The sequence below is a fragment of the Lepidochelys kempii genome, chromosome 1 (genome assembly GCF_965140285.1).
Source record: "Lepidochelys kempii isolate rLepKem1 chromosome 1, rLepKem1.hap1, whole genome shotgun sequence".
In the NCBI taxonomy this organism is placed as follows: Eukaryota; Metazoa; Chordata; order Testudines; family Cheloniidae; genus Lepidochelys; species Lepidochelys kempii.
Genome location: NC_136380.1, coordinates 255883504 through 255910881, shown reverse-complemented (window position 1 = coordinate 255910881; position 27378 = coordinate 255883504). Strand labels below are relative to the sequence as shown.

Sequence of the window (27378 nt, the reverse complement as noted above, 5' to 3'; positions counted from 1 at the left end):
TTCTGTGCAAGGCTCCCTGTGGGAATAAATTGCTACGCAATGGGCTTTGAGTGAACTTGCTCATGGGAGATCCAGAGGCAAACTGGTGAAGGTGGCCAACTGTGACCCCCATTTCTATCTGCAGAATGTCAGCCTTTGTTTTTAAAATATTAAGTTTATTGTCCTTAAAGATGCAAAGAAAAACCATTAAAATGTGAACAGAATGTAACTAAAGGAGCGTTGTTTTATTGGGTCTGCAATCAGACTGACTGAAAGGTTATCTGTGAGAGGTGTTAATTGTAACATTCATCTTATCTAGGAGTGAGCCTAGAATTGACCGTGGCCAGCTAATATGTATTTAAAGGTGTTAGACTCTGTCTACACTAGTATTTAAAAACATGTTAACTAATGCATTTTTAAACACAACCTATTTTCCTAATCTAGACATTTAACTCAGTTAAATGAGACATGGTAGGCAGTGCCTTTATGTCAAGAATTTTTCACTCCTGATCATTTTAGCGGAAACATCTAGACAATGTACTTACCTAGTGGCATCCACATGGTATTAGGAGCCAAGAATTCAAGGGTTCTATTCCTGACCCTACCATTGACTCAGTTTGTGACCTTGGGCAAATTACACACTTGGGCTGTGAATAGATGATCTTGTGAGCTAAGGAGGGTCATTTTGAGAATGTGGTTGGGTAGGGGAGCCTGCAAGGAAAAACGCCTTGTGCTCCAGGAAATGGTATAAGTGCCCAGTAGGTGGCACTCTTCTCTCTTTATGGAGGGTAGGTCGTATTAGCCGAGATTGTCAGGGATGCAACTCCATGCTCTGGTGTCCCATAGCCTCTGATTGCCAAATATTGGGACTGGACGACAGGGGATGGATCACTCGATAATTGCCATGTTCTGTTCATACCCTCTGAAGCATCTGGCACTGGCCACTGTTAGAAGACAGGATATTGGGCTAGATGGACCATTGGTCTGACCCAGTATGGCCATTCTTATGTTCTTAACCTCTTTCATCTTCAATTTCCCCATCTGTAAGATAGGGATAACACTGTAGAATTAATTTTTTTATTGTTAATATATTTTTATGGATTCATTGAGGGTTAAGATATGGGAAGCAGTTTTCGATTTAGCATTCCTACTTTGATGATAAACCACCGCCTTTTGGCTACCATGCCATAATTACTCCAGTTTCAGTATTTAATATGTGGTCTATAGCAGTGAAATTTAGCAAGTCATTTTTTATTTCTTTGGTAAAATTTTATTAACACAGAAAGATTGGGGTAAAAGGCTTGACAACCGTACAAAAATAAAATAGGTATGAGCCTGCCTAGGACCAAACATGGATCAGCAACTCCAAGTGAGGAACAAAAATTAATAGCTTTATTAATATTTGTTACAGCATTCAAAAGCTTTCTAGTTGCCTCACAGCACACTGTCTGGTTCCTTGTATTCTTACCTGGGCAAGCTCTCAGACAAAACTCTCTCAGTCCGTATTATGAATGGTTTTATTTTATTTTGATTTAGATTAAATAAAAAATGCCCATATATCACCGTAGAGCACCCTACCAACTATTTAAAGTATAAAACTAAAGTGCAGTACAACCAACTCAACCCTTCTATCTAGCAGCATACTCAATCAGTCAAATACTAGTGCTTCTTTATATCAGCCCGTACCTCAGTCCACCTACCTCTCTTTAAAGGCCAGGTGAAACAAATATACATAACATTCTTAAAACTGATCATGGGCTAAGTTAAGTGGGCATGGAGATTGGGCCTGGGTATCAAACTACTCTGCAACATTAAGAAACTCCTCAGATAGGTTCATCGGTGAACTGAAGCCAATGTCTCTGCAAATCTCTCTCAGACAAGAATATTTAACCCACACCATACCGGTACTGCCAACCCTAAGCTTTCAGAAATCGTGAGCCATGTCCCCAAAATCATGAATTTGGCTTAATAATCATGTTGTGGTTTTTTGTTTTGTTTTTAGTTTTTAAGTTTTGGATTCTTTTTCTTTGCATTCTGGTTTGAGCCTTTCGGTAAAACCAGTTCATATTTTCAGACTTTTCTCTGTACCCATGAGTAGAGCCCTGTGTGTGGATACAAATTTATATCCGCGTATACGGATATCCGCAGATATAAATAGATATCCGCAGGGGTCTCCTAAGAACTGCAACGGAGAAAGGAGCAGAACATGGGGCTGCCACTCCCAGGAGCCAGGGCCCTGTTTCAGCAGATTCTCCAGCGCTGCTGTACTGGCTCCAGCCCTGTCCTTCTGCGCAGTTGTACCGCCCCCAGCCCCTCCCCCAGCCCTGTCCTTTGGCGCAGCTGTACCGCCCCCAGACAGGAGATGCAGTCACGCAGACAGCTGCGTGGAAGGGACAGGGGTGGGGTGGGGCTGAGGGTGGTACAGCCACACAGGAGGAGCTGCTGGCTCGGGGCACTGGCTCCTGGGAGTGGTGGCCCCATGTTCTACTCCTTTCGCTGCTGCGGTTCCTGCGAGAGCCCTGCGGTTCCACGGATACCGATTTTATGTCTGTGGATATAAATTTATATCCGCGCAGGGCTCTTCTACCCATGAGGGCTAGAAACTTCCTTGTCTTCTAAATGAAAGCTGAGATTTTCACAGTCACTTGCCTCCAGCTGTTGGGGTTTTAAGAAGAACACCTGCTATTGCAAGACTAGTGAGAAAATCACGAGTTGGTAAGAAAGCAATGCTGTGCAGAGGGAGTTGTTGCAGTAGCCCTTATGAGATTCTTTGGAGGAAAAAAAAAACCTCTTCGTATTTAACACTTTCTATGTAGAACTTCATATCAAATAGCTAGGCTTGGCAGGATTCAGTTTAAATCAGTAGATTTCAGTAAACGTCAATTTCAGCTGACACATTGAAATCAATGAAACAAAGATTGATTGGTAACAGTGGACTGGAGTGCAGCTTCCTCCCATTGAGGCTACAGGGATTGGGTGTCACCAGCCCTGCAGCAGAATTTTTACCAAAAAAAAAGTTTAAAGGGCATAAAAAAATTGTCACCAATAACTATAGAATTGGTTGCATTTAAAAAAAAATTTTTTTTGAAATGATGAGGAAAACATTATTGCTAATTTTTTAACATGTTTTGGCCAGCTCTAAACAATAGGTAGTTTTGCTAATGTTAGATTTTTGTGTTGACTATTCCCGAATGAGGTGGGATCCAGTGGAAAGAAAAGGATGTGATCTGTAAAAATTGTGTCATAATGCATATTCATAAGGGGGCAGGTTAAGGATAATCAGGCAACTCTGAATCTGGTATTTCCTAACTGTTGTGTGCTTGGCTTTGCAACCTTAAGAAAATGTTGTTTTGTTTATGTTAAAAAAAATAAGTATTTGGGTTTTTTTTTTAACAAGTTACAAATATCAACAAACAAGCATCAGAATTCTATCTTTACACATATTTACAAACTCAGACACACCTATCATACATATTCATATTTTTACAAAATTAAATGGGGGGGGGGAAACTAATATATAGTTCATGCATATTTGTGTGTGTGTGTATCTGATGTGTAACAGTGGAGGCTTGAAAACTGGTTCTCATTTCTGTAACAGTTTTTCATAACCTCAGTTTGAGGAGTTTAGCATTGATCAAGTAAGAAAAACAGTAGAGCGAAGCAGGAGATGAAGAGGGTCTTTGCAGCAGGGAGATAAATTTAAGAACGAGGTGATGTTCTGGTAATAAGGATAGTTCAGCAATAACTATATGATTTTGTGTTTTCTAAGCCACTCACAAATTGGTGATAAAGCCAGTGTGATTGTGTACAGTGAGGGGGATTGTGAAACAGTACAGCCTTTAAAATGCATGTGGGCAGAAAGTTTATTTTTGAGAAGTACTCTGTACAAGACATTCACCCATCATCCTCATTGCAGTGACGTGTTGCAGTGTACTTAGCCCTTGTTAACTACAGACTGTCCCGCAACTCTGTGGACACCTGTAACCATTCATTTTTATTGGTCTCATTTAATTTTAACTGAAAATTATTTAACACTAGATTTGGTTTTTTTAATCACCTCTCAAACATTTGCCATGAATATATTGCTCTGTTAAAACCAATTTGGAAGAATGTCTCTGTCACTAAAAGATTGGCTGCCTCTCTCCATTTCCTCTCTCTAAACCCCTGTGGCAATAACACACCTGGAACAGACAGTGGAATGATCCTCTCTTGGGTACTTTATATGTAATTATGTTTTCCTTCTCCTGTATCTTGGGTCTCTCCTGAGTGATGTAAATCACCCCCTCACACATGAAATCATGCAGGGTCAATTCTTGGCAAGATGTGACATCTGAAATGCTGCAATTTTTTGGGTGGGAGAATAGAAAAAATACTCTCTCATACATTTTTTTTTTAAACATTTTCTTCCCTCACTGTATGTTAATTGTCACTTCCTCTAACAATATATTAATTGTCATTATATTAAATCCTCCTTTTCCTCATTGTCTTCCAGTTTAGGCCCTGATTCTGGCAAACACCCCTGTCCAAGACAAACATGCTCATCTTTATGTATGTACTTAAGTTCCCTTGAAGTTAATGGGACTTGAAGTCAGTAGGCCTGAAGCAACTGCCTAAAGTTAACCATGTGCTTAAGTGTTTTCTTGAATTGGGACCTTACTCTATATAAGAGGTGGATTTATTTGAAATAAACGTCTGTGTTTTTGCTATGTAAAGCACACACAAAATGTTAACCCTGCTCTCATCCAGATATTATTTTCCATCCCTTAGATGGGAAGGCGGTGTCGCTATCGCCAATCGAATCTCAGCCCCATAGCCCTCATTACACAGCCTCGAACCAGCGGGAGCGGGAGAGCCTGGAAATACGCATGCGGGAGGTGGAGGAGGAGAACCGGGCACTCCGCAAGCAGCTCAGCCTGGCGCAGAGCCGGAGCCCAACGCACCGTCGTGGCAATCACTCAAAAACCTACTCCATGGAGGAAGGGACTGGGGACAGTGAGAGTCTGCGTGCTGGCATCGTGGCAGGGAACAGCTCAGAGTGTGGGCAGCAGCCAGCAGTGGAGAAGTGTGAGGTAAAATAAAATGCATTACCAGAAACAATGAATGCTGGGAGGGGTGGGAGATTTATTCACCCAAGGACTGTGCTTCTGAAAACGCTGCAATTCCCTTCAAGGGATGTTGTGCAGTAAATTCTAATAGATTTACATTGTACTTTGTTTTTGTCCTCTTTTGATGCTCTTGAAAATATTAATTTTTCTTCCTGATGTTGGTCTCTGTTGTTATTTGGCTGATGTCTTGTTTTTGATTCTCGTGGTCCAGATTCAGGTGTAAACTGGCCTCTGTTGACTGCACTAAAGCAATGCTGATATACGTCAGCTGTGAATCTGGCCCCAGATGTTTCCAAATGAGCTGATAAAGACATAGTGCTTTTTAAAATCTTACTTCCTTGTTTGTGCACCAGCCGTCCTGTCTGCACAACTCTTGAGTTTCTGTTCCTTAGATTGCTGCTGTCTAATCTGTTTGCTCTTCTGAATTGCCTATCAATGGAGTATCTAGTAGCAGCTGATGCAAAGCCACATGTTCTGTACAATTAGCTACTGCAGACTCTTGTAGGAGAGGTGTGGTCAACTCCATGGGCTTGGGGGGGGTGTCTGTTTTTGAGTAGTAGTTCATTTTATGCCTGCATGTTTGCAGTGGATGTCATTTAGACTTTCAACTGTTTGATTGTATCTGCAAATCAGGTAGTTGGACATCTAAGGTATATCAACATGCACCCACAAATGTTCAGGTGTAAAACTGGAAGCCAGGGTGAGGCCTATTTCAAAATGAACCCAAACTGGAAGGGGCAGGAGGGTCAAAAATAGATTACCTACCCCCATTAAAAAATTAACACGTTTAATCTGATACCTGTCACCCTTTTTAGCTTGTTTTTTTTTCCCTGAAAAAATAGAAGGTGAAAAATAATACAATTGAAGGGCAAAAATTAGTCCTAATTATCTCTTCATATAAAATTAGGCCTGCTGCCTATTCAGCTGACAAATTTGATATATCTATTAAAACTAAAACACAGGTTACCAGTGCTGGGCTTTTTTTCTGACAATCAAAAAATGTAATACTGGGGCTAAAGATGGGGTGTCAGATTTTTTTCCTCCGAACAATGAGGGTCTGATCTTTCTCTCTGTGTAATACAGGAGAGATGTGTCATAGAATTCAGTGGCAGGAGGATAAGGCCCTAAGTAAATAAATTTGACCTTCCTTCTTATTCTTAGTCAAGCACTGCTTAGCTCATTCCTAGCCTCAATACCCTCAACCAATTTAAGGCAAGTGAATAGCTGTTAAAAAAGAAAATGTTTTAAGTGGCCTTCCAGAAATACATGTGCTTCCTCTGTAGGGTTTAGCTGGAGGCAATGGTTATATAAAACATGAAACCTCACTGCGCATTCCGTGCCCCTATCTAACCACATGCAATATTGATAACGAAATAGCTTTTCCTTCTTCTTAAGGAATTCACATTATAATTCACTCACACTCACACAGAGTTTTTCAAAATTTGAAGGTATTAACTGAATCTTTCTACATTCCTGACCTAAGAGCGCCTGTAGCAAGGCTTGGGGTGTGAAGAAGAGAAGGGGAAGGGCCTGGGAAGCATCTGGTGATCAGTAATATCAAGTGCTGCAAAGAGGTCCAGCAGGAGTCATATGGATATGTTTCCCTTGCCTCTGGGCCGGGGGAAGTAATTCAACAGAGCAACAAGTACCGTCTCTCTATTGTGCTTTGGCCTGAAGCCTGACTGAGAGGGATCTAGGACATTGGCAGCTGACAGATGGCACGAGAGAGAAATTTTTGGTAACTTCTCAACCAACTTGCTTAGAAAAGGGAGGTCAGAGACAGGACAGGCTCATGCTAACATAGTTTAGAATCTGATTTTTCTGGTCAGGACAGACCAGGCAAAACTCTGCTTGTAAGCAATATTGTGTCTAAGCCCAGTCTATAACATGGCTTCGGAATGATTGTACCTAGTCTACAATCACCTGAAGAAAGTAGAATTTAAGCTGTGTATAAAACCAGTCTGCTAACATGACTTTAATTGACAGTAAGGGCTTAGATCTCCATGAAGCCATAGATAAATTGGGAGACACCCAGATGGGAGATTAACCAAGCATATTGCAATTAGGAATATACCGGAATCCAAGTCTATGGATGCAGCAGTTTTAGGTTAAACTGCTCTTACTCTAGCAACCTATCTTGTTTTGTTATATCAGACGCGGGGTCTGCTCTTGCTAAGTGCTGAATGGCCTCAACTCCACTGACTTCAGTGTGAGTTTATAGCATTGAATACCTCACAGTGTTGCTCCCAAAGTTTCTTGCAATACATCTAATGTGACTGATAGCTAAAGCTACAATTTTGTCAAGAAATTTTTTTTAGTAAATTTCCCAGGGAAAAATAAGTCACAGAAAGGTCACGGGTAGTTTTTGCTACATCAACATACACAATAATATAGTGGGGTACAGTGGCTGAAAGGTGAGAGAGGAGAGCAAGCCCACCCTGCACTCACCCTAGAGCAGTGGCTCCTGTCCCCTGGAGTTGGGCCCCGCTCCCTCATGTGAGCGTTGCAACCTGGTGCATGGGGACACAGCACCAATCAGGTTTGCCCATCTATCCCATGTAGATGGAGACAGAGGGGCAGATGGGTCAAACCTGAGGGATGCTAACCAAATATGTTTTTACCACAATTTCTAAGATTTCACAAACTCTACTCAATCATTTATGTGACCTTGTGACAAAATCATAGCCCTACTGATACCTAACACATGGTGCAGCTCTTCTTCCTGCCACCCACCACTCCAGATTCTGGTTGTATGGATAATACATTTCTCTCAAAACCTACAGATCTTTCCAGCCTGTGTTGTAGTCCACTTTTGGGGACTGCTGACTAGGTGAGGAGTGAGAATTCCTATTTGTTCTCTGCATAGTGGACTCCCTCCAGAAAGTGAGAGCTGTCTGAGTGAGAAACTAGCTAGCCAAGCTTCAAATGGAAACCAGCTAGGCATCCCTACACCTTTACAGCTATGTCCAGTTTCAGAGCTTTGTTCTGTCAGCGTGGTGAGCCCTCTTTGTTCATTTAAAAGAAAAAAAGGAAGAGTGGGGATGTTCAAATCAAAATCTGTAAAGGTTAATTTTCTGTTTCCCAAAGCAATGGCAATTATTTACTGTGAACCATTCAGAGCAGGGTAAATATCAAGTTAGTTAATAATTATTGCTGGGGACCAGTAGCACCTTTTCACCTTTCCCTACCCCTCCTTGAGCCTATAAGAAGAACTTGCCAAATCTCTGCCTCAGATTCAAAGGAGCATGGGGGAGAAGTGGTAAAACTATTTTTGTGTCTTCCTCCATCCTTGCTCTCCCTCAGATTAAAAGCTAAATAACCATATTTAGCTTTTAGATGATGTAAAATTCCTGAACTTATCTGCTTATAACAAACATACATACATTTGTAAATCTCAGTACAGTAGATAAAATAGTGTTTAAAATGTGTCTGCATATTTGCATACTTTGAATAGTATACACAGAAATTACAGATCTATATGGAATACATATACACACAAATATAAAATACTCACACAGTTGATAAATACAATGTCTTTCCTACATCAGATGTAATTTAGCAACAGTAATGACTTTGGAATGATGATGGTGTTATAACTCAATTAAAATGTTTTTAACAAAACTGCCTCAAGTGGGCTGCAAACAGCTGCAGACCACCCACTCCAATCTCCAACAATTGCCGCAATAAATATAGCCCTGTCATGTATGTTTTTTCTTTCATGAATGATAAAACACAAAAAAGGCTTTATTTTTGTTCCTTTTGTTTCCTTTTCTCCCTCAGACGATCCACGTCGCCATTGTTTGTGCTGGGTACAACGCCAGTCGGGATGTTGTCACGCTTGTCAAATCAGTCTTATTTCACAGGTAAAAGTGGCTTTCTCTTCTTGTATGTTATGTGTCTGAGTCCAACAAAATAAGCACTTGCTCTTTCTAAACTCTCCCTTCAGGGGAGATCAGCTCTCCTTGCCAGGCTACAGCAAGTAATCCTGTTTGTTTGGAAGCAAGAGAGGTTGGGATTTACATCTAACCCCCACTGTTCCAGGAGTAGTTTACAACTCCTCCTTCATGCAGACTTCTGTAGTGGGCTCATGGATCAGTGGTCCAGTCAGTTACACCCAATACATTATGGGAGCATAGGGACTTTGTCTGTCTATCTGTACTATAAAATGCCTAGCACACTTGAGTGATGTAAAATAACAATATAATACTCATTAGGCCTAGGTCTAATAGTTTATGGCACAGGTGTAGATTTATATACAAACATGGTGATTATGTTGCCCCAGCCTATAGTTTACACCATATTTTTACAAAGTAGACCTGTTACCGTACACAATATACTCACCAAGGTCTAGATTGTGCACTCCTATGTCTTCAGTGAGCACATGGTATTCACAATCTGGCCTTAGCACATCAAGTGCAGTTAGAGCTAGTAGAGGGTGACCGTGTTTGAGACTGAAGAAGAAATGTCCAATCGCCAAAAGAAATGGCACTCCTAGAATATTGGCATTGTGTGTAATGGTGTGTACTCATCTTATGTTCATTGGTCATCTTGGTGAGGGACAACAAAAAGGTGTGTCTACGCTCTGAATGGTGTGTAGAGTACAGATGCTGCATGCCTCAGCTAGCCAGGGAATAAATAGCAATGTAGATGGGGAGGCATAGCTTAGACGAGTAGAGTGCCCTACAAGCCTGAACCTCCCCAGGGTCTATACCCTGCGTGACTCTCCACATGCCCAAGCTGTGCCTCCCACATCTACACTGCTATTTTTAGCAGTGTAGTGTCCTGCTTCCTCCTCACCATGATGAAAGTCTTTCCCCACTGCCTCTCCACTGCCAGAGCCTTTCACTGTGGCATATTGCCACACATCGCAGTATCAAGTGTGAATGCAGCTTGCCGTTCGCTGTGGAGTATAGCTAAGCCTGTAATGTCTGTACTCCACAAACCGCTGTAAGTGTACATGTAGTGAAATGTTTTCCTGGGGGTGGGGAGGGGAAGGGGTGGAAAGGGTGGAGAGAGGTGATCAACCTAAATCAGACTAAGTAGGTTATCAAAATGTGCTAAGAATGAATACTTTGCCCTTACTCATGGTCAATGTTACACCTGGCACCAGGAGTGGTCCCATTGAAGCCAGTAGGCATGATTCTTCACTGCCTTGCAGCTTGTGTAGTCACTTATTACCAGTGTAAAGTGAATGTAAAATACTCCTAAATCAGAAGAGTGGTGTGAGCCCTACTTAGTACAGCTGTAAATGACTGCACAAAGTGCAAGGCAATAATCATGTCCAGTGAGAATATTTGTGGAATATTCAATGTGAACAAGGGTATCAAAATGTGACCCTAAGGGTATGTCTACACTGCAGTTGGGGGTTTGATTGCAGCACATGTAGAAATACTAGAGTCAGCTTTGGTCTAAGATAGATTAAATGTTAGATCATGGACACCAGCTGCTCTAGTATGTACCCAGGGTCCCAGGTGGGGAGAGCTAGCCGCTGTAGCTCTCTGAGCTTCTGAGACTTCACTGTCTTTATTGCCTGAGCTAGATGTGAGTTAGCTAGATCACAGCTAGCTCAGGTATGTCTATGTGTGCTGCAGTGACACCTCCCAATTACAGTGTAAACATTCGCTTACAGTGACAGTAGTAGAAGAATCCCGGGCTTATCTATACACATAGTTGAACTGGTTTAACTTAGGGTGTGACCTTAAATTTAAACTTGTGAAAAATGCTGTATTGACACTTTTCAGAGTAACAGCCGTGTTAGTCTGTATTCGCAAAAAGAAAAGGAGTACTTGTGGCACCTTAGAGACTAACCAATTTATTAGAGCATAAGCTTTCGTGAGCTACAGCTCACTTCTTCAGTTTAAGTCAGGCTTATTTCAGTTTAACTTAAGTTGATTAGGAACAGGTTCAAGCTAAACTGTTAAACTGAAATGTGTGTGTCTACACAGGGGTTTTCAACAGCTTGACTATTGTCTATTATTGATTTTAAGGAGTACTGTGGAAAGGGATCTGGGGGTCATAGTGGACCAGAAGCTAAAGATGAGTCAACAGTGTGACACTGTTGCAAAAAAAGCAAACATCATTCTGGGGTGTATTAGCAGGAGTGTTGTAAGCAAGACATGAGAAGTAATTCTTCCACTCTGCTACGTGCTGATTAGGCCTCAACTGGAATACTGTGTCCATTTCTGGGTGCCACATTTGAGGAAGGATGTGGACACACTGGAGAGAGTCCAGAGAAGAGCAACAAATTATTAAAGATCTAGAAACCATGACCTATGGGGGAAGATTGGTGGGGGGACAGGGGACGGAGAGGGGAATGATAAGTTATCAAGTACATAAAAGGTTGTTACAAGGAGGAAGGAGAAAAATTGTTCTTCTTAACCTCTGAGGATAGGACAAGAAACAATGGGTTTAAACTGCAGCAAGGGAGGTTTAGGTTGGACATTAGGAAAAGCTTCCTAACTGTCAGGGTGGTTAAGCAAGGGAATAAATTGCCTAGGGAAATTGTGGAATCTCCATCATTGGAGATTTTTAAAAGCAGGTTAGACAAACACCTGTCAGGAATGGTCTAGATAATACTGCCATGAGTGCAGGGGACTGGACTAGATGACCTCTTGAGGTCCCTTCCAGTCCTATGATTCTAAGATTAAAAACTGCCTGTTCCCTAAGCTTTTGGAGAGAACATAAAGAGGAAAGAATGGCCCCATTCTCCTATTATTTGTTTGTTTTTTGCACTGACATATAGGGAACTTTAGAAATAATTTTGTTGTTGTTTTTTTTACAGACAATGAGGGGCAAGGGATTTACTGTTTCCTCCCTTAGTTCTCTATTTCTAGGATCACTGGAAAGTAAAAGCAAGTTAGCAATTATAGATACATTTTCCTGCTGCTATAAATGAAATTAAACATTGAAATTGTTGCAGAAAGGAATGCCAGTAAAAACAGCTTGACAAGTTTAAGAAGATGTTTGAGATGCAAAGAATGACAGAGATCTTGAACTCTCAAATTAACTCCTTTACAGCTAAGTGTTCTCCATGGGGTATAGTTATTACTGTACCATAAGTTTTAATTACCATTCAGTATTGACTTGTAACTCCTACTTAGAAATTAGATGTCACTCATATTATTTAATCTAGAAATAGAGTGGGTTTTTTTGACTGTCTATCCTGGTTAGTTTAGTTACCATCAATTCCCATTCTCATAGCTTTCATGTTATAATTTATGGCCAGACTATATGGATGGACTATATCAACTTTGAGCATGTGAACAGTTTCACTAAAGTAAGTGGGGCTACTTAACTTAGAGATAAGTACATGTGTGTTTGCATGATTGTTCATGGATGTATTGGTTGCTGTGTTTGACATGTCTTTGTATGAGGTATGAGGTGCATTTAGCTTATGAAAGATCTAGTAAAGAACTACTTTTAACAGTATTCTAGGTAGTTCAAGAATATTTATGGGGAATAAGATTTGCAGCTCGGGACAGTTGATATGTATTTCTAGGGCAGGCCACAACTTCACAGTATTAGAAACATGGGTGCTTTTGAAATTTTACCCTAAGTCCCATTTTCAAAAGTGACCTGGCACTTAGGACCCTAAGTCTTATTGAAAGTCAGTAGGAACTAGACTGCTCAGTCACTTTTGAAAATGGGACTTAGAGGTGCTCTAGAAACATTTGTCTCATCATCTTATGCATTAAAAATGTCTGATGGATTGAGTTAGTGCCTTCACCTTGGGAAAATTACTTCTAAATTTATCTTAGATCTAGGGTGATCATACATCCCATTTTGGCCAGGACAGTCCCTTTTTTTAAGTTCTGTCCTGGCCGTCCTACCTTTTTTTTTTTTTTGGCCGAAGTGGGCATTTGTCCTGTTTGCTGTTGCAAAGTAATAATCAGTTGCCAAAAGCAGATGGGATTAATGCCCACTTTTGCCAATAGATGTGTGACCCCTAGTGGGGCGTGGAGGAACATGTGGGGCTGTGGGGGCAGCAACGCCAGCCCCACCTGGGAGGAAGGGCTCAGGAAAGTAGCTTGGGCCAGGCTGGCCCCACATGGGCAGGCAGCAGGGGCACTTGGGCCTCTCTGCACATGGGGAGGAGAGGGGGGCCTTGGGCTGGCCCTGCATGGGTGGGTGGTAGGGTGGCTTGGGCCAGCCCCTTGGACATCCAATTTTCCCTTCGGGAAAATATGGTCACTCTACTTAGATCACAAATGAAATGAGTTGGATGGTCTCAACCAAGTCCCTATTAGAAAATTATCCACATCACAAACCATCCATATAGTCTGGCATAATTAGCAATTCAGATGACCACAGCGGGAGAGTAGGAACACAGCAGGTCAGGATTGAGGGCTGACCGAAGCTTCCCCCCATGCAGCACAGTCAATGCCTGTTTTTCATAGCCTGCAAACTCCATGCTACTCCAATTCTGCTGAGTTGCCCCTGAGAAAAGTGTGTCAATTACATCAAACTGTGCTAAAAGCTCTTGTGATTTTGTGGCATGAATGTATGTTTTCTGATTCAGCTCCTTTTTACTGGGGAATGAGGTACCGTTTTGAACCTAGGTGTTCCTATAAGGAAGACATCCGCTAATATCACTGTACCATCTACCTCCTTCTCTTCCCACTCCCTGGTGCTTGAATACAAAAATAGTTTCCAAACTGCCTGGATAAGTAGCTTCGCTTGTGTCCCATGATCTGTATGGTATGTCTGGAATCACAAACTTGCTGTTTTAATAGCTGGCAGAGAAAGACCCACAGAGAGAGAACATGCTCAATATGCAAGATTTTCTGCATGTTCAAGCAGGAGAGAGGGGATAGCATGCTCCATCTTCAGAAGCTCCTGTTGTCTACATTCTTAATGACCCAGCATGCCTGCTGTCTTTTGTCTTTCTTTAGTGCACTCCAGCTCAAAGGTAGGGATATAATAAATATGTTAATGCACAGGAGGGAGGATGATTAGACTGACATGACATCCTTTTCTCAGAAAATTGCCACAGACTGTATAAGGCAGTCTAGGGACCTCCTTTGTATTAAAATACACAGTGACACTCTAGCTGAAGCATCCTTTAATTACTAAATTACAATGAAACTCTGATAAAAGCATGTGTGACATCCGCATGAATGCCAGACAAACTCATTGCAATCAAATCAGTGCTCTTACAACAAACACCAAATGAAATACAGCAGGAGGAGGGGGGACAACAAGAGCGTTTGCCTGGAAGAGGCCAAGCTCTCAGACAACAGGATGTGTTCCGGGGGTGTTCTAGGGCAAGGCTGAGGTGCATTAGCAGAGCTGCCTGAGAGAAGCTGCACAGTGTCTGCCCACATTATAAACAGCTGCACTTTCTTGCAATCTACACTCCTTCGGTTACATGGCACAATCCTTCAATTTTTCTTCATTGCTGGCAGTGTTAAATCTTGTGCCTGCCAGATCACGTCTGCCTGAAGATCAATAATCAGAAGAATCTAAAAAGGTCTTTGAAAACATGCTTGGATGCATGTACATTTCACTCTTTTACAAATATATTTGAGAGTGAACATAGTGATCATAAAAGTGCAGCATAACAACATTAGTTTCAAGCCAGGTGTAGAGCAAGCAAGCAAGCCTCCATCCCACCTTTCACACACATACAGCTCCTTCAATGCAACTCATCTCTGACTTGAAATGCCTGCTGCTAGTCAGATCCCACCCGTTCCCAAAAGTCTGTCAACCATGCTGAATTGTGTTGTGCATGAATGGGAATAGAAGAAGACATCTCCAAACCAAGTCAGACTTTGAAACTACAGCTGACGTGAAATTGTACTCACACCCTCTGAACCAACCACTTGCGCCCCTCCCATTCCACCTGCATAATGCACCACGGAGACCTGTATGAACATTTCTCCAGATTAATAGCTCCTACTAACCATAAGGTCCTTTCTTTCCAGTCAAGCTAATCTTTAAAATGTATGCTTATTTCCAAGACAGCATTGTTTACATGCAGAGTACAATGTAATGAACCATGGCTTAAGTTTAAACTAATTTTCAGCTGAAAATATCCAATGTTTCCTTTTACCTCCCTCTACACCCCAAAAAAGTTACTCCAGCTGTGACCTGACCAGGGAGTGCTGCTAAGGCATGGGTCTCTGCATAGATAGCCCTAGCCTCAGTTGATATTTAGGGGACCAGATCCCCTGCTTGCTTGTTCAGCAAGATGAGAAAGGGAGCCTTGCAGACCTTCCTGTCCCCTCTCTGTGCAGGTTTTAGAATTTGGCTCCTAATGAGAGGGGTTGTTTCTATGCAGGGTGGATCTGAGTGTCATGACTTGTGTGTTTCCACTAGCTAAAAATTAAGCTAAAGCTGTTACCCTGCATCTCATCTAGAAAAAAAGGTTAAATTTAGGAAACGTGTAATTAGCGTGCTAGCTAAACCAGACCTAAACTGGACCACTTTTACTAAACAAGACAAACCCTTTGGGAGATGCTATATTGCTAACCTTATGCCAGTCACACTTCTGAGTACAACGGACTCAGCCAGCAGCATGCATTAATTTTAAAAAAGTAAATAGACGTCCCAGCTTATTCATGGTGAGGATTATTTATAATGTTACTATCTTTCTACCAACTGGCCCGAGTCAAATGAGGGCTGTTTTCTTTTTAAATAATGGTACAAAGATAGAAAGTCCCTATGGTTTCTAAAGCAGCAGGAAACATGCAGAACACTAAAGCCATCACTAAATGGAGGAAAGGACTGGGAAAGAAAGTGCAAAGTAACTGATCATTGGGCAAAATGATCACTTCAGTATAAATATTTTACATCTACAGTAAATAATATTTAAAATAAAAAAAGACAAGGATCAGTGCAATAAAAACCTAGTTTACATGAAAATATTTTAAAGTTTTAATAAAGATTTTAATGTTCACAAATCCACAAATTTAAATTCTGCAGATGTGATGTATTATAAGGAATCTTCATCCATGGATAGCTTAAGGCCTCTCTAGTCCTATTTTATTCTGGTTCTTATACCTCCCTCATCATCGTAGTATCTGAGCACGTTCCAGTAGTTCATTAAGTGATACGATTATTATAAATAAGTGTTTATTCTTGCTCTCAGCCAGGCCCCTGGGGATGGGAGGGGGGGCAATTGTGTGAGTAGGGTAGGATTTTAGTTTTGTTTTGTTTTGTGAAATGTACATGCTGCTCTGTGTGTGTGTGTGTGTGTGTGTTAGTGAAGGCAGGTTGAAGAAGTGTGCCTTGCACTTGGACCAGAAGGTGGTGGGGTTTGTGATGGTCCTGGCTTCTGGGGGAGTTCAGACCAGAGACTTGGACCAGCTCCCAAGAAAGCTGTCTCCTGAATCTGACTCAAGAATGAGGGACAGGCTCTTTAATTAACCTTGTTATTTATTTTGCATCTGGTAGTGCCTAAAGGCCCCAACCAGGTACATGAAACATGGAGTAGAAGACAGTCCCTGCCCTGACAAGTTTGCATTTTAAAAGACAAGACAGACATACAAAAATAACAAAATAACTTTCCAAAAGCACATTACTTTGTAATTAGAGTACAATTTTTCCCAGTTTTTCCATACACATAACTATCTCACCCCCAACTTCCACTCTTTTCAGCTGCCTTAAACTTCTTCACCGTCCTTGCCCACTGTTAGTGTCCTCCCCACATCAGCCTCATTTTGACAGATGGATGCCCCCCTCCCACTCCCCACACACAAACATCCCTCCAAACCACACATTGCCAAAAGTATGTGAAGGCCAGCTCTCAGCTGATTCCTCTTTCCACTGAGTGAGATGAAACCCTCTCTTTCAGATTTGTATACTTTTTGCCCAACGTTTCTCCATATTGGAAAAAGACCAGTCTAAGTGTTGGAATAGATTTAATTGATTCCAAAAGGTATATCAAAACATCATCAGAGTCTAATGAAATTTTACTTTGTGTGGAGTTGTTCACAATTCTTACAGCTAGTAGTTCAATGACACTGGCAAATACTAAAGGGGGAAGAGGACAGCTCTGCTTCATGCCTTCTGGTAATGAGAAGGATTCTGAGTTCAAACCATTGACTCTTACAGTGGAGTTGGGTTTATCATAGAGCTTTATGAACCCATTTCACAAACACTCCACAGAAACCCATAGCCTATAGACCAGGGGTTCTCAAACTGGGTGTTGGGACCCCTCAGGGGATCGGGAGGTTATTACGTGCGGGGTCGCAAGCTGTCAGCCTCCACCCCAAATCAAGCATTTATAATGGCGTTAAATATATAAAAAAGCGTTTTAATTTATAAGTGGGGTCACACTTGGAGGCTTGATATGTGAAAGGGGTCACCGGTACAAAAGTTTGAGAACCACTGCTATAGCCCTTGAAACGGTCCAGCCACCATATCTGGTCAAAGGTCCTGTCCCCAGGTAATGCCAATACAATAGCCTTAGAGTTTCAGAAGGAGTTCAGAGTGAGTCAGGATGCTGCTCCCTTCCACAAACGTCCATGTGTGCACAACACAAACCCCCACATCCAGTAGTTTAATGCCACTGTTGGGGGAAAAAAAGACTAGATTCAAAGTTGGATGGAATGACCTCCAGCAACGTTCTGTTACATTCAGGTTGGTTATTACTTATTAAGTCTGGCTCAATTATTATCTATTGGATACAGTTCAGTTGTTGTGGTCTTAAGGGATTCTTGGTGGGGTTTGGTCATTGCTATGAACTATTTACAGTTTGGTCTAGTCTCTCAGGCCCCAATATACAAAGGATCTTAGGTGTCTACGTCTTTTTTATAGGTAGCACTGCAATATGCACAGCTCTTGCTTGGCTGCTGAATCCTGTAAATGCCTAAACTCATCTGGCATCTATGGCATTGCAGTAAAAGTTCCCTAGTTGCCTATCCTCCTGCTTCTGGGCATGCGTGGGGCTGCCTCACTGTGGGCATCAGGATGCCTATCTTCTGCCTAATCCCCAGCGCAATCCACAGAGCCGGGGAAGTTGTTCCTGTGATTTTTCTAGGTGCCTAAAAGTGAGGCATTGCAACACCTAAATCTATGAGTAGATCCGGGCCTAATAGATTACATAATTAAATCACCTCACCGAAGACATGCCTTGGCCAATATACCGTTTAGTTGTACCTGTCAATAGGTCACTGGGATCTGTATTCGGAACATAATTGTAAAATCCCTATTTTGCCTCTGACCCATACTTTCCCTCCAGCTGAATCTTCACCATGATCTAACATCTTGAAAGAGATTTTTGAGTAGTACAGCTACTCCTTTTTTCCCAGGAGGAGCAAAACTAAAGAAAATGTCACCTACATACTTCTATTTAAGTTTGATACACATTGGGTCATTTGAATTAGTATGAAATGCCACTAAACGTATGAATTTCTTTATATAAGAATTATGTTTTTCCTTTCTGTTGCTTTATTTCATCTATTAGTATTTGGTATAACTTTATTTTATTAGCTCATGGTTTAAAATACAGGGAAACTTTTTTCTCCCCTCAGTTTTACTCCTTTTCCAGTCCAATTTGAGTTATATGAATTAATGGCCCTGAAAGGCTACAAAACAAAAGCAACTGGGAGATATCTGCAAACATTACATTAGATGTCCAAAGTGAGGTCAACCTCAACTTCTTCTGGATAGAAGGGCCTATGGAATTTTCACTCTTACCAACACACCTTGACATATTGCTGTGTCTGTTCCCAAATTTACTGCTTTTGTACTTTTTTCCCCTGGCTTTTTCTCTGCCAATGAAATGCTTTTCTTAATCTCTGTTCTCAGATTTTCTTGGCAAACTACCTGTTTTCTCTTACTGGGGAATTTAGATGACCCATGGTGTCATCCTCTCCTCTAGTGCTTGGTTAGTGAAGCAGACCTAGACACGTTACTGTTGCCACGTTGGTTCCCTAATGGGATACTCAGCAACTGGCAAGTGACTGAATTCCTTCTCCATTCTCTCCCTGCCCCAGGGCATGCTAAAGGTTACAACACTCTCAATTCCTCTACACTGGGGACCACTATAGTTTAATTTGTTTGATGATGTTGAATTCAGATTGGGTGAGGTTAGGGCTCTGAAATTATTCCACAATCTTCTTGTACATCCACATGTTGTTACTGCTAATTGTAGTCTTTATACCTCTTTCTCAAATGGGTGGCGTGATCCACATCCCCACTGAATGACTCCACTGATTTCAGTGAGTGTTGGCTCAAACCCCACATGCAGAACGTTTGTGTCTGAAACAAAACAAACTGTGTTGCTGACAGCTAATGTTACTATGATTGTATTTTTCTGCTGGAACATGTGCTACCATTTTATATCCTGTTCATTTTAAACACGTTCACGCTCTTTTGATTGACTGTGTTCATTGAGGAAAAACTGAATGCCCTTCCTTAGAGCAGAAAGGGAATGACAATAAAAAATGCACATTTTGTTCTTTGAGGCAGAGAATAGGGAAAGAGAAGACACTTGACCTTTTGGGTGAAACCAAAGCAAAGTAGAATGGACCATCTTAAACACGCATGGTCCTAAATATACATAGATTCCCCCAGTTCTTATTCACATTGCAGAATTTAGTAGCAACCATCACCTTCCCCAGCATCTGAAATTAAACGTTCCTCCATTGTGGATGAAAAATGTCCTTTGACAAGTGCACCCATTTACCTTTATAAATTCCACATAAATGAGACTCCGTTATGCCTCCCAGGGGATCAAAAGAAGGTTGTGCTGATGCTAAGGGCTAAATGGACCATCTGTCTTCTTAGTGGCTTTCACAAATTCCCATCCCTCTTTGTTGATGGCGAAGTTGCCAGCCTATGGATAAATATGCAGTACCCCTTCTTACTACCAATCATTGCTAAATTTCACTGACAGGTCTCCATACTCCTAACACGGAAGTTGAATAAAGATCAGGCTGTTGCTCTCCCTCCCCCAAAGAGGGAAGCAAAGAAAGGTGAATTAACCAAAGAGTTGGTAATGTCACCGCTCCTATTGCAGTGAAAGTGTTCTGCAAGCTTTATCAAACCTTTCAACTCAGTTAACTCTGGTTAATCGCTCATCCTGTTTGGATACATTTGATTTAGCCCAGCTCATATGAATCGTAGTGTGAATCTGAGTTGGACACATTTTTAAACAGAATTTTCTCTTTGTGTCTGGTTTCCTCCAACCCTTCCTTCTTTATGGGGGTAGGGGCATGAGGGGGTTTACAATACCCAGCCAATCAATTTCTTGAGGCCTTTCATTGTTACAGGAGCTGAGAGGCATTGGCTTGGGACGGCTAGCTCCAGGTTCTCCTAGCACTGATGACTAGGCCGTACCTAGGTTTGGCAGGATTCAATTTCAATTGATAAAGGTTGGTCGACGTTGATTTCAGTGGACACATTGCAATCAATGAAAAAAATCAATCCATTGTTGACCCACCTTGTGCCTGCAGGGATTGGGTGTTGCCAGCCCTGTGGCACATAGCGCCCTCTTTAGCCCTGCTGCCACGGATCTGCTCTCTCACTCACCAGCAGGCGGTGCTGGCCAGGACCCCGCTCTTACTTCTGTGACAGTGGGGTTGCAGAGGGCTCCCTGCATGACTGTGGGGCCACTGACACATGATCCCCGCAGGCGCAAGATGTGTGTAGAAGAGATGGCTGCGGTGCTGGTAGGGCGGAGTAGAGACCTCTGGTCAGAACTATGAGGAGGAGTGCGAGCCCCTGATAGGAGCCATTCAGAAGCCAGGTGGCTTTCCCCGCGGTTGGGGGCTCATCCAGGCTCCTGACACTCTGAAGAAATTTGCATTAAATTAACATTGATAAAAATCAGGGGGAAGGGTTGAAAATAAAAATTTGTTTTTTTTTCCCATTGAAATTTAAAAAAAAATGATTTTTTTCAAGCGTCACCGTACCTGTGTGTTTTGTGTGTGTGCAGGCTCAATGGGACTGGAACACCACCATGTTTGGGGGGTTATTTTTGAACCTCTCTTCTACCTGCTTCCTGAGGAGCAAGTATTGTCGTCACACAGAGAGACCACCAGGGTGACCCAGAAGGGTAAATCACCTTGTCAGTTCAGGTCCCCAAAGTGGATTATTATCCTTTAGAAGACTGAATTCGACTTTATAGGCCAGCTCTTCATCTGGTGTATGTAAATTAGCATAGTTCCATTGAAGTAAATAGAACCACACCGATGCACATTCTGCTGAAAAGCTGATCCTGTGTTTTTGTGATTATTAATTAATGCATGTGGATTGTGGTAGCGCCTAGGAGCCTCAGCCATGGACCTGGACTCCATTATGCTAGGTGCTGTATGTTATGCTCTAGTAGAGTTGGGTAAAGTTTTGTAGATTTCGGTGTCCTTTGTTTATAATTGGAGCTTGGTTCAAAGGTTTCTATGTCTCCTTCTCTCCCTTTTTATACTAGGCGAAACCCTCTTCACTTCCACCTCATTGCAGATGCTATTGCCAAACAGATCCTGGCGACTCTCTTCCAGACCTGGATGGTCCCTGCTGTGCGCATAGACTTCTATGATGCAGATGAGCTCAAGGTAAAGAGAAACAAAACAAACTCAAGCCATTTTATTTTTTCTTTATTTCTACTTTATTTGTCTGGTTTTGAGGTAGCATTCTGATTGGCTGACAAGAATTCCAGCTTGTGTGTTTGAGAACTCAGTCAGAACTAATCAGAACTCTTTTTGTGTTGCCCAGAGCATTACAGCTACCACAATGTGTGATTAGTGCCACATCTAGTCCAGGAGCCTTAAAATCTACCTGCCTTGCAGAAGATTCCTTGTCCTTCGAGGTGAATTACATTGAATAACATCACTTCCCTGTAAACGCGACACAGCTTTCTTGTAGAACAGATGGAATTTTAAGCCTCTCGTACCGTAAGCACTCGGCCTCCTAGTACTCCTGCGGCATGTGTGCTTGTCTGCGCTGGGACCCCCGTCTTACTTCTGTGACAGTGGGGTTGCAGCGGGCTCTCTGCATGACTGTGGGGCCACTGACACATGATCCCCGCAGGCACAAGGTGTGTGTAGAAGAGGTGGCTACGGTGCTGGTAGGGCGGAGTAGAGACCCCTGGTCAGAACTACGAGGAGGAGGAGAAGTGCAAGCTTGTAAGGCCTTGTCTACACTGCGGGGGGAGATCGATCTAAGTTACTCAAATTCAGCTACGTGAATAACGTAACTGAAGTTGATGTACTTAGATCTACTTATCGCGGGGTCCACACTATGCGGTGTCAACTGGAGACGCTCTCCCATCGACACCCCTTGTGCTTCTCATTCAGGTGGAGTACAGGAGTCGACGGGAGAACGATCTGCGGTCGATTTAGCAGGTCTTCACTAGACCCGCTAAATTGACTGCCGATGCATCGATTGCTGATTATCAGTCCCCCAGTAAGTGAGGACAAGGCCTTAGGTTATGATTTTGGCATGGAGGTCACAGTGTTCATGGTAATCATGAATTTTAATAACGTTTGAGACCCCCACAGTGGCAGCTCCTTTGGGCCTGGCTCTCCGCTCCAAGTGTGTGTCCTGGTCCATGTGGTTGCAGCACCACTTAGGTTTGACACATCTGCCCCGACTTAGATGGAGATGGAAGGGTGTACGAGCCAAACTTGATTGTTGTTGCAACCTAGCACCCAAAGTCACAACACCCAGAACAGGAAGCCAGGCTCAGCCCTGAGGGACACTGTTACAGGGTGAATGCAGAGTGGGCTTGTTCCTCCTCTCCCACCACTACCTTGGGCTCTGACCTTTTCATCACTGGGATTTTTCCCTGTACCACTGCCATGAAATTGACTAAAAATGTGCATGACAAAAATCATAGTCATAGTCTGAGACATCCAATGCTTAATTTGTGCCAGGGCTGAACCCTGTCACCTCAAGGCTTGGCAGTCTATAGCCCCAGCACCTCCAGGCTTGTCTCATCAGTTATGAAAGTAAAAAATTTGTTTGAGCCCCAGCACCTGATTGCTTGAGCCCTGGCACCTCTTTCATTACAAATTAAGCAATGGAGACAGCACACATTCTGTGGTGTATTGATAATTTTTCAGAAATAATTTGCTGTTTTGTCTGGACTGTCTTTCAAAAGGAATAATTAGGAGTTGAGGAAGGCTCTGTCAGTGTAAAAAAAATAAATAAAATACTTATTTAAGTAATTATCTTTACATAGCACTTACGAAGTTTTAATTAGATCACAGAGGTTCAACACTGAGTTTCAGGGGTGCATGTTTTTCAGCTGTGCAGGTAGATCTCGCTATTCAAAATTTAGGATTTGGAGATGGTGGCAGTAATTTGTATAGCATATCAATCTACTCGTTGCTAAACTTGACCAAGACTCTATAGAAAGGGGAAAAACAAATTTTCGCAAATTGCTGTGCTAATTAAGGTAAAATAAAAGCACACCACTTGCTAGGATCTCGAGAACGAAATGTTTTGGAAAGATGGTAAAAGTGAAGGATGATCCTTGAGAAAAATACTTTGTTCATTGCTGTTTTCATTATTTTAACATATTTTCCATATGAAGCAACAGGCAGATATCAACTTGGGTAGCTAGGTACCTACCTTAGTGCTGTGAACATTCAGTGCAGAGAAGGATGTTGTGGTTTCTATATATGTATATTATATGTCCCCTACAGTAGACGGTAGGGCATAAACAGAACTTGTTCAGTGTCTCAGTTTGGCAAGATTGATCTGCTAGTCCTTTCCTCATTATCCCTTGGGTCTGTTCTAAGCTAGTTAGGTCAAAGGTAACAGAGAGATCTTAGGTGGTGCAATTATTGATATGTACAAAAAGTAGACCATCCCAATACAGTCACCCATACTTAAAATGTATTGTATTACACAAGCAGTTTCACTGATCTCAGGGAGCCTAGTCACAGAGTATGAAATAATACTCAACATGGGTGAATGTGACAGCACAGAACCAGACCCTGTGACTGCAAAGAGTCATTGATATCAGTGGAGTTTTAAGGGGTGGGTACAACACATGACACACATAATGCTGAATCTCATCTGGATCCTCCTGCAAATTTCAGCCAAGTTTGCAGTAGGATGTACCAACATGTTTCTGAGGAAGAGCAGGTTGAAACTTAGAATATTCTATGGAACAGAAATTCCAAAACGTTTTTGTTTCAGAAACATCAAAACATTTCAGTTTGATTTTTTCCTAAATGAAATGGAGCAGCCAGCTGCTTCCCAACTCTAGAAGACTCCTCGGGCTGCCCCTCAGAGTTGGGGGTTTCCCCTGCAGAAAGCAGGGAGCCTGAAAGCCCTGAGAGTCTTGGCTATAGGACAGGGAGTAAGGAAGCCCAGAGAGCACCATCCTGAGCTTGGGCTTCCAGGCACCCTGCTGCAGAGCAAGGACCCTAGACTGGGAGCCCCCCCAGCTAGAGCTGGACTGCCAGGCAGCCTGGCAGCTTTGCGGTTCCTTACTCTGAGGTAGTCAGCATGGCAATGCTGTCTGGAAGCTGTGTGTCCCGGCAGTGTGAGCTCCCCAGCAGCCTGCCAGGTTTCCGATGGAACCCTGCTTTGTGTTTCCACAGAAGTTTGTTGAAACCAAAACATTTCTGCAGAACATTTGGTTACAACAAATTGGCATTTTCTGGAGGGGGCAACAAAAGGCTACTCTGATGGTTCTGAGGTAATCTCGGTAGTAAATTTGGCATGACTTGTTTGGGTTTGTTTTTCACACGTACTCGTGAGAACCTTATTACCTTGGTCAGTATTAGGAAAGTGTCTGCGGGTTGTGGAATAATTTGCTACCAGTTGTACCATTATCAGAAATTACATATGCACGATATAGTATGTATTATGTTTGCTTTTGATGACCCTCTACTGTTCCATTGAAATCATTCAGTTCCTATGTAAGTCACAATTGCTGAAGTTTAGATGTTTTCAGTCTCTGCCCCCTTACAGCCAGCTTTAAGATGCTGTTAAGTACCTTTTTTTATAATTTTCCTTGTATTCACTGTGTGTTGTAGCACCATGTTAGCAGCTCAGAAATGAAAATTTTCTGTCTTTGTCCTTTCTCCATTTGGTAAACAGGGACATACACACCCATTGTTCCTAATAGAGCAGTAGTTAGGAGTTTTTGTTTACTTCATCCACAATGCTTCCACAAGCCTTTTCACAAAGTCCTGAGAATAGTCTTTGGTTCTTGACTGCTTCTGCTGAGCCAGCAGAAGGGGGTTGTTTTGCCTAGGTCCTATATAAATAGTGTCTTTTGAGATGAATTTCTCAGCATTGGAATGTTTGTTTTCAGATAGCTGTTTAGGATTCAGAGGACACTCCCTACCAGATCATATACTTTAAAAAAGTAGAATTTGGGGCTTAGAATATTTGGCAGGTTCTAAAATGTATATTATTTTCCTTAGAGTTACAGCAAGTAGTGTCCCAGAGGAAGGGAGTGAAAATAAGGCTGTTGACTAGATGACATCTCTGTCAAGGTTTTAGGGAAGCTTGCAGGCCTACGCTGCAAGAAGAAGGGGAAAAAAAGAAGGCAAAGACCACTGATTATCCAGATTTTCTACTCCCAACAATCCCACAAATCTGGTTTCATCCTGCTACTGTGAATACTTCAAATGCTCCTTTTTAAATCTTGAGCGCAGCGATTTGACTTCGTAATGTGGCACAGCTGTGTATATGGTTTCTATTATACATCTATTCCTCCTTCCCCTGAGCCTTTTCCTTTTAAGGGATGATAAAGAAAAAGCAAACAAAATAGAGATCTCAGACCCATGAAAATAGAATCTGTGTCAGAGAAACTCTGTGGAAATGGATGCCCACCACTAGCCTTATATTATTTAATATCTGGATTTACTTCTGTCCTACGCTAATCTGGAGTTGTTTGTTACAAATTTTTAACATTAGACACCCTAAATCAGGAAATTCAGGTTATGAAAAATATTTATGGTTAATACAATCCTATCATGTTAAACTCCCTGTACTGTTTTCGTTCCTTTGTCTTTCATTGCTACAGATTGGGTTTAAGTAAACTAGTTTTTGAAGGCCATGTCCCTTCCCAACAAACTAGTTGGGAGGGAATCTGTGTCCACTAAAAAATGGATGGTAATTCAAAATCTGGAGCACAACAGAGCCTTTGTTATGCTCCCAGAAGTTCTATTCATACATACTCGGTAGCCAAAGTGCTACTTCCTCTGTCGTCCCAATTTCTCTGTTGTACAAACAGTCCATGCAAAATAATAAATTAAAAATACAAATATTTTCAATCATTATTTAGACCCTGAATTTTCGTAAAAAAACTAAGATAAAAGCATATTGAATGTGAGTCTTGAGATTTCTTCTGTTCAAAACAAGACTTGCAATGAAACAAAGGAGAATCCAGCAAGGCAGACCAGAAATGACTGGAATGTCAGTTGTATGGATGGCTTTTGCTGCTCCTGGAGAAGACTTCCAGAAATATCCATGTGCCTACAGTCTTGTTGCTAGAAGTGGGTGAGTAGACTATGAGCAGCCTTCCCTGTAATCTTGTCTCTGGAAGGGGAGCAGGCCATCAGAAAAGCAAGACGAACTGCTACAGCAGAGCTTTGTGTCATGGAACCTTGCTTTTTTCAAAATGTTGTGAGTCAATTTGAGACTTTGAGTACAGCATTTCCCCGCAGAGTTCTGCCAGTATACCCCAGTGCTGACCTGCAACAACCCCTAATACTCCTGCCTGGGCTATATCCTGAGCAAAGACTGCTAACTGTGCTGTGTTGTGATAATAGAATTTTTAGGCTGTTCACAGGCGTAAATTCAGAGACTCCCAAACCAATTGTTACCAGTCCCAAGTCAGAAATTGAACCAGAGTTTCAAAAGTAAAGGCTTGTGCCCTGCCCACTATACCAATTAATACTACCTACTGGCGCTGGGATTGACCTGCTTGGGATCTTTGGAGAGCTTTTATTCATTTTTGTACCTTATCACAGTAGAAATTGTGAGCACCCTTTGGGGCTCCTTCTGTTATGGAACCAAAGGGAAATCAGTGCCCTCATTGCACCTTCACTGGTAAGCTACTCTTGCCATTCTCTTTTTTCATGCATAGACTGAGTAAATAATGAGCCAAGCCTCCCCATCACCACCATACATGCACTACACACACGTGCGCACCATACTTTTTTCTGAAAGTTCAACAGCAATAGACTCCTCTTTGGTATTCCATACTTCAGTTTTGCCATTATGGTACCAAGACACTCAGCATCTCAAGCCAAGAACTTTACCAGGGGATGAGAAAAGACATATGACTGTACCTGAGATTTTTCCAGAAAAAATAATCCAGTTTTATGAAAATGATCCAAACTCACACGCTGTGAAAGAGAAAGTGCTAAGAAATGACTGCTGC

The 27378-nt window shown here is 42.0% G+C and overlaps 1 protein-coding gene across 5 annotated transcripts in view; it reads left to right on the top strand.

Moving 5' to 3' along the window:
- Nucleotides 1–27378, top strand: part of LARGE1 (LARGE xylosyl- and glucuronyltransferase 1) — a 367385-nt gene that overhangs the window by 165271 nt on the left and 174736 nt on the right. For all 5 annotated transcript variants that reach the window (XM_073324696.2, XM_073324688.2, XM_073324721.1 and 2 more), the window contains exons 3-5: nt 4747–5048; nt 8865–8947; nt 21457–21580. In XM_073324696.2, coding sequence (XP_073180797.1) covers nt 4747–5048; nt 8865–8947; nt 21457–21580 — 509 coding nt within the window. The remainder of the gene's footprint in view (nt 1–4746; nt 5049–8864; nt 8948–21456; nt 21581–27378) is intronic.